Genomic DNA, 6,945 nt, shown 5'->3' with positions numbered 1-6,945 from the left:
GACACGCGACCTCACTCAGCTGAGTAAACAACGGTGTGCTCTTGAAGAGTCATCACAGGTACCCATCTGGCTGGACGCTCTGCAAGATTAACACGAGTGCAGGCTGCAGGTGAGGAACTTCTAGCATTGCAAATCGAGTACAGGAAATTTCCAGGAAAAATGTAGATAGCAGGGAGGTCGGGTGGAGGAAAAGAGGCTGATGTGCAGCCTACAGAATTTACTTTCCTTCCTATTAGTGCTGGTTTTCTAGAGTGTATAGGTCAGTAAATAGCACTAGACAAGGACACCGTGACGGTGCAGTGTTTGGTATCAAGACCTGACCACAAAGCAGGTGGCACTACGCAGTCAGAGCAACAGTCAAGCAACTTTGCTGGAACTAAAACCCAGGGAAAGGAGCCAGCAGCTTGCTTGCTTGTTCCCAAGACATGGAAAAGCTGTACCATGAAAAAATTCATTCCAGATCTGATGGCAACGTGGCACAAATGAGAAAAGGACCCTCTCTCAGCTACTTGCTGATGATACTGGTGAGTGACTGCAGAGCAGCAGATGGGATACAAATCTATCCAGCTTCTATACTGCTGAGTAGGAAAGGAGTTTGCATTTTCTGTTGGGTCTCTGCTGCCTGCTGAAGAGGAAAGATGGTAGTCTCAGAAAGTCCTCCAAAAACCCTGAATGCTAACTTAGGCCTGTCTCTGGCTTTGCCAGAATGTAGAAATAAAGTTTAACTTTTTTCCCTGCCTATCAGCAGAGATTAAAAAAAAAAAAAAGAGCATAGCACATCTACTCCAATAACTCAGAAATCTAGATTTTTTCCTGTATGGTTTAAACAACTAGTAAAGCAAGCAACCGACCAAATAGGAGTAGACATAGAAGGGAGCCATGTCCTCTAGGTCTCCGAGATTTTTTACATAACTCTCTCATTTAGCATTCAGTGTATGGTCACACTTACACCTTACCATCATTTGAAGTACTTGGCTCCAGCTATATCACAATCTTCAGATTGCTTCATGCTTTACATGAAGAGTTCTGTCACGTTTTAATCAAGCCAATAGCAGGGAGCAGAGCTGGAAAACCTGTTGTATATACTGCTGTGGATTATTCCCATGTCTTTGGGCATTGGTCAAGGAGTTCATAGTCAGACCTGAACCAGACTACACCTACAGTGAAAAAGAAAAACCCAAACCACCCAGAATAACAAACTCTTGTGGACGAAAATAGCAGTGTTAATATGGGAACGTGCTGATGCATTATTTTCTACTCATGAACTCAAAATAACTGTTCAGAAGATGGCTCACATATCTTAATGTGTTACTCAGAAACTGGACACTTCTTGTAGGTTAAGACTACATCAATGGGACTGCTATTTCTGTAAGCAGCAAATTCCTGAAACAACGCTGTTCTCGATAGCTAATTGCTCTGTGAATTAAATGGGTGGGAAAATGCTTATTTCTTGTGAAAAAGTGCATGTTTCTGAACAGTCGTGATGGCAAGCATGGTTGTTGCTTTCAACAACAGCTCCACTCATGTTTGTGCTGTTACACACGTATGGCCGTACTCCCAGAGGAGCTTTCAGGAGAGACAATGTCCTTATGGTCTGTTACTTGGATCAATATGCCAACTCACTAACTATTTTACATTTTGAGCTGTCTGCTCCAACACGTGTTTGCTTCCTCGATGGAACGAGTCAGACACCTCATTTTTACATAAAAGGGTCGCTTCTTGTCTTAAAAAAGTGTGTTTGGACACTGAGTCATGTGAGCAAGAGCATATGGCATCTCTAGACCCGCTGCAATCGAGCGACGCACAATCACCACCTGCGGCTACGTTGCAAGAAGCTGTTATAAAATATGGCCTCCCCACACAGAGAACCTTAGAGGTCTTTGGAAACTCAGTTTGCTTTAAAACAAAGAAAACCTTTGCACACTTTAGTGCAGAGAGTCAAATACTTCCTTACTTGAAAATACAGACTGAATTTCAGTCTGTGCCACGCACCTGCGTCATGGCTGTCCTGCTGAAGCTGTTACAGACTATGACAAGGCCTATTAAGAAACTGGATGAAAACATAAATTTCACCATTTTTCTGTGTTGTGCATACTGATGTATCTTGACTCATACCTTGGAAAAACGCCTGTTTATGTTAGATAAAGACTCGTTTTTCTATTTATAATTCTGTCTTAGCATGAAACAGTTCATCTTGAACTCTAATTTCCACTTAAACTATTTATAGTGTTACCAACAGGTTATGTCTAATCTGGCAAGTTAAACTCCAGATTGTTCTGTTCAAGACTTGAGCTCACAAGTTTAAGGTTTTAACTACATCCTTGGTTCACTCAGGAATATAAGAAAGCCTGCTCATTATATATGCAAGCTGTGTACCTGGTCAGACCAGTGCTACTGGAGCAAGCAAGCAGAATAAACACCATATTCACCTTTTCCAATATTTCTTTTTAAAAGTTTGGCAGAAAGTTTTCTAGGAAAACGAACAATGTATACAGGCTAGTATTGAGTTTCATCAAGCAAGGCATTTTCACATTTTCCCTTTTCTTAGGGATTCTACGTACCATTTAGTCTTCACCTTACTAAGGAATCTTAACACTCAAAGCCCTAGATCCTACTCAAAACTAAGGAATACTTCCTCTCAAACTCCTCCTGTATTATTCTAGGAAAGCCTGATCTAAACTAGGACTCTCAAAACCCAGAATTATTTGCAAGGTGAAGTCGCTGGAAGCTAAGCTGTAGAAGTTTAGCTAGCCTGTTGCATAGGAAACTATACACGGTTACCTTCTCCACTCAGAGCGGCAAAAACTACCTTACAGTCATGGCAGCAAGGGTGTGGAAGAAGATGGAACCCATTTCTTGCTGAACATTATTGTTACAATGGCAGAAGAGACAGTGCTTTTCAGCCAGAAGATAACAGCATTCATAGTGAATGCCCATTCTGCCCAGTCTCTACTGGATAAAACTGGTATGGTTTAAAAAAATAAAAAGGACTGATAGGTGCCTAATTGCTGGAATAACAATCATATCTTAGTAAAAGGGATAAAGAAGTGATGCAATAATTTCACTAAGCAGTAGTGCAATCAAAGAACACTTTTCAAAAGACAATTTGAAGAACAAAGCCAAAGGTAACAACGGTGCAGTCTGAGCCAACTACTGCTACAAACCTAACTTACCATGAGCAGCACAAAGGTCAGAAAAAACCAAAAACCTCAAGTCATCAACAACATGGCTAGAAATACAACTTGTTACAGCTGAGAAAAAGAGCCAGGAAGGCAAAAAGCTTAGAAACTACAAAGATTAAATTAGCTATTTATAAATACAGTAGCAATTAGCAACTTAGAAATACACGTGGAGTAGACCAGCACACCATAAGAACACACAGTAAGATGTCTGAGTGTCTGTAGAATAAGTTACTTGAAGCACATCCAACACTCCCACTTTGCAGTAGTAGGAAAAAAAAGGGCAAGTAAACAGGGAATAATTAAAGTGTTAATACTTTGCCCTCTAACTATTTAAGTCCATCTGTGAAAATGAAGAAATATTTAGGCTGCAAGTGTTGTACTGTGGTAAAGTTTCTAGAAAGACTGAATAAAACAGTTCTGCAACTACAAGGAAATGGAAAAAGTGTGTTCAAAATAATCGTCAAGCTGAGTCAGTTCTGAGTGGAGTTTCAAATGGAAAATTATCCTTTCTGTACAGCTTTGTACAATAAATCTCATTCCAAGAGCATCGCTGGATGCTCTTTTGTTGACAGAGAAAGAACAATTCAGTAACACTTAGTGTAATTACACTTTAATGAAACGCTGAAGTTCTTAAAGTGTTACAAAGATATAATACATTTGTAATATAAGTGTTAAGGCTCAACATTAAAATGAAAGGACTTAGTAAAAAATGTAGATTAAAAGTTACTGCAGCAAAACCAAGTTGTTACAACTACACTTTTGGAAATTTTTATTTTTATTTTTTAAAGAGAACCAGCAGTATTGACTGGCACATACAGATAAAACATAGTGAGAGTTTTCTTCCTCCGTACAGTATTCAATCAAGTGGCACTGCAACAAACACCAATTTCATGCATAAGTGCAGAGCGGATTTTAAACTCTGCATATAGTACTAATTTCAGCTTTTGTACATCCCCATTTGCAACACATTCCTGCCAAACCCAGAGATTCCCGTTTTCTTCTGGGATAGCTGGCCCAAAGATAACTGCTTGATCCCATGGGATTTGCAATTCCTGTTCCTCCCCTGTCCTTCTGAACAGCTTCCTCTACCTGGCGTTTGAAGTCCTCTGCCACAGGTACATATTCGTTATAGTCATTTAAACTGTACAAGTCCTTAAACGTCTCCCATCCAAGAAGCGGGCTGCTTCTCTGCAGTTGCTCGACTTCGGGACCCAAATTTGACTGCAGCTTGAAGTTCCCCAGTAGTTTGTTACTTGCTGTTCGTGGAGAATCTGTTTAAAAGAAGACTTTTTTAAAGTCCAGACTGTAGAAGGAGTATCAAAAGGAGCACGTAGCTCTAAAACAGCAATAAAAACCACTCAGTCAGTAATAAGTAAAGCACTGTTATCTAGGAGAACTGTCAGCGCTGCAGAGCCTGCACTCCAGAATTTACTTGCAGCTTACCTTTAGGGGAATCTTTATGTTTTAAAGGCTACGCTGCCTGTTAGACATGGAGAAGACATGGCTACAACCATGACTGAGGTACAGACGTTCTATCACAACCGCAGTGTTACTGATACAGAAGTCTCAATATTTCTATAGAAAGAAAATTTTGTTGTAAAGACACGTTCCCAGAAACCACAGAAAGCTTTGTCATGTGGCTCATGAATTAGACTAGATCACTCCTCTCCCATGCACAATCACACAAACTAGCATCATATGAAGAACAGAGCAGGGAGGACTAAATAAGCAAATATTGGATGTAAACGGCTTCTTACAGGTTGTATTTTTCCATAGCTGCTTTCGGTTGATGCTTTCTACTCGTTTATTCTGTTTCTCAGAGCTATAGCAAAGGCTTGCAGAATTTACTTCTCCCTGACTCGAGCATTCACAAAAATCCAGCTCTACTCCCTTTCACCTCATACTGTTTCTCTTGGTTTTACTTCTGGGAGGTAGGTGACACGGCTTACTTCAGACAATGCAAAAAGAGGCAGCTCTTTCAATTCTTAAATTTAACAAAATCTGCAACAAGTGTTTGTCTTGTTGTCTTAATGCTCTTAATATGATTTTGTTTTAGAAAGCTGGAAGAATATAAGAACACCCAGTGAATGTTCTATTTACTTTAACATGGCTAATTAATATAGAGAAGCTGACTTGCAGATAGAACAGCCACCTGTACAAAAAATAAAAGTGGCTCTAGTTACTTTACTAATTAGACAGTAACTGCTATTTAGTAGTCTTTTGGGGCAGGGAAGACTTTTAGTTAGACAGTATGCAGCACATTGGGGCTCCTTAGTGACTGGTGCTCTCAGAAGCTACTGTGAATAAAAAGGAAAATAAAGCTTGCTGGGAAAGAACACAGTCCCAGCAGAGGCTGTACATATGTAATTCGCTATAATTACAAAGGTAACTTTTATCTTCTACTCAACCTGTCAGGAAAAACAAACAAACAAACAAACAAACAAAAAACCCACCCACCCCCCCCCCAAAAAAAAAACAAAAAACACATGAGCAGAAAAACTGCCAAGAAACCCAAAATACTACTTGAAGTCCGATGTTAAACAGCATGTTTAAACAAGAGAAAAGAAGCTCTTCTGTTACAGGTTTTAGCCTAATTCCAACTTTTGTCCTTGTTCAAAACGTTATTTTCGCTATTTGAAATATCACTTAAAATTATTCTGTTACATCACTGTAGTTTGTGATGTAACTGTAGACAGTAAAATTATCTGAGGAATACATTATCCATTAATCGTTTCACCAAAGAACCCGAAAACAGTTCTTGCTGTTTAAATCGTAACCTGAAGCACCCGAGAGTCTCGTCCACGCTCCAACGTGAAAACTCTTTCGTCCAGAGCAGCACGACAGAGTGACAAAAAACAGAGGGTTCCACGTCCAACAAAGCCCCGAGCGCAGCCCGCAAAGACGAGGCGCACAGCTGTAAAGCTCCGGGCAGAGGAGGAAAACTGAGACAGATCTCCCCATCCTCAAGAGCCACGGAGCTCTGCGAAGGGAGCGAAGCCGCAGAGAGCGGCGCTCCCTTCTCCCTCCCTGCCTGGCCGAGAAGAAAAAAGCGCGATTTATCGTTTGTTTGTTTGTTTGTTTGTTTGTTTGTTTGTTTGTTTTTCAGTAACAAGAGCCCCGCGGCCTGCCGGGCTGCGCGGCCCCGCGCAGAGCGGTGCCTCTGAACGGACCGAGGACTCTGCGGGTGATCCGGCACTCTGCAGGTTATCCCGGCGAGTAACGCGCCACCGGCTGCCGCGTCTTCTCCTCTAAATCTGCGGTCTCCCGGCAGAAGTCATGGGAAGCGCCGACCAGCATCGGGACCGAGGGGAAGCGAGGGACGGGCGCGCTCCCACCGCGGCTCGGGGCGGCAGGAGCGAGAAGAGCCGCGCGCCCGTCCCTGCTCCCTCCCGTTTTCCCCCATTTCTCCTCGAACGATTTCTCCGACAGAGGCCGGGCGCCCCGACAGCCCTCTCCGACCGCGGGGCCGGGCACCGGCTGACAGCGCTGCCCCGCGGGCATCGCCCCGTCCCGTCCAGTCCCGCCCGCTCCTCGCCCACTCACCGGCCGCGGGCGCCGGCTCCACGGCCAGCAGGGAGAGCCGCTTCCAGCGGGACCCGCCGCAGGTGAAGATGACGGCGCGGATGAACTCCCGGCCGCACAGCTTCACCCCGTACCCGTCGCCCTCGCCCGCGGGGAGCACGGCGGCCCCGCCGGGCTGCCCCGGCGCCGTCGCGCAGAGCAGCGCCGCCGCGGCGCAGAGCAGTCGCAGCTTGGCCCTCAT

At 43.5% G+C, this 6,945-nt stretch overlaps 1 protein-coding gene across 1 annotated transcript; it reads right to left on the bottom strand.

Moving 5' to 3' along the window:
• Positions 1 to 4,094: 4,094 nt before the first annotated feature.
• LOC147526491 (relaxin-3-like) lies at positions 4,095 to 6,945 on the bottom strand. The gene is made up of 2 exons (XM_086629834.1): positions 6,726 to 6,945; positions 4,095 to 4,453 (listed from the first exon to the last, which is right to left on the bottom strand). Exons 1-2 carry the CDS (start codon positions 6,943 to 6,945, stop codon positions 4,095 to 4,097), a joined length of 579 nt encoding a protein of 192 aa, XP_086485960.1.

This window comes from Tauraco erythrolophus, chromosome Z, assembly GCF_009769465.1.
Source record: "Tauraco erythrolophus isolate bTauEry1 chromosome Z, bTauEry1.pri, whole genome shotgun sequence".
NCBI classification, from domain to species: domain Eukaryota; kingdom Metazoa; phylum Chordata; class Aves; order Musophagiformes; family Musophagidae; genus Tauraco; species Tauraco erythrolophus.
The sequence above is the reverse complement of the archived record's forward strand: the minus strand, read 5'-3'. Positions and strand labels throughout refer to the sequence as shown.

Bases quoted from the DNA above. Each gene is read 5' to 3' on its own strand.
- LOC147526491 (XM_086629834.1), bottom strand. From the start codon at position 6,945: ATGAGGGCCAAGCTGCGACTGCTCTGCGCCGCGGCGGCGCTGCTCTGC. The intron at 4,454-6,725 runs GTGAGTGGGCGA...TCTTTTAAACAG, and splicing joins GGAGCCGGCGCCCGCGGCCG to ATTCTCCACGAACAGCAAGT.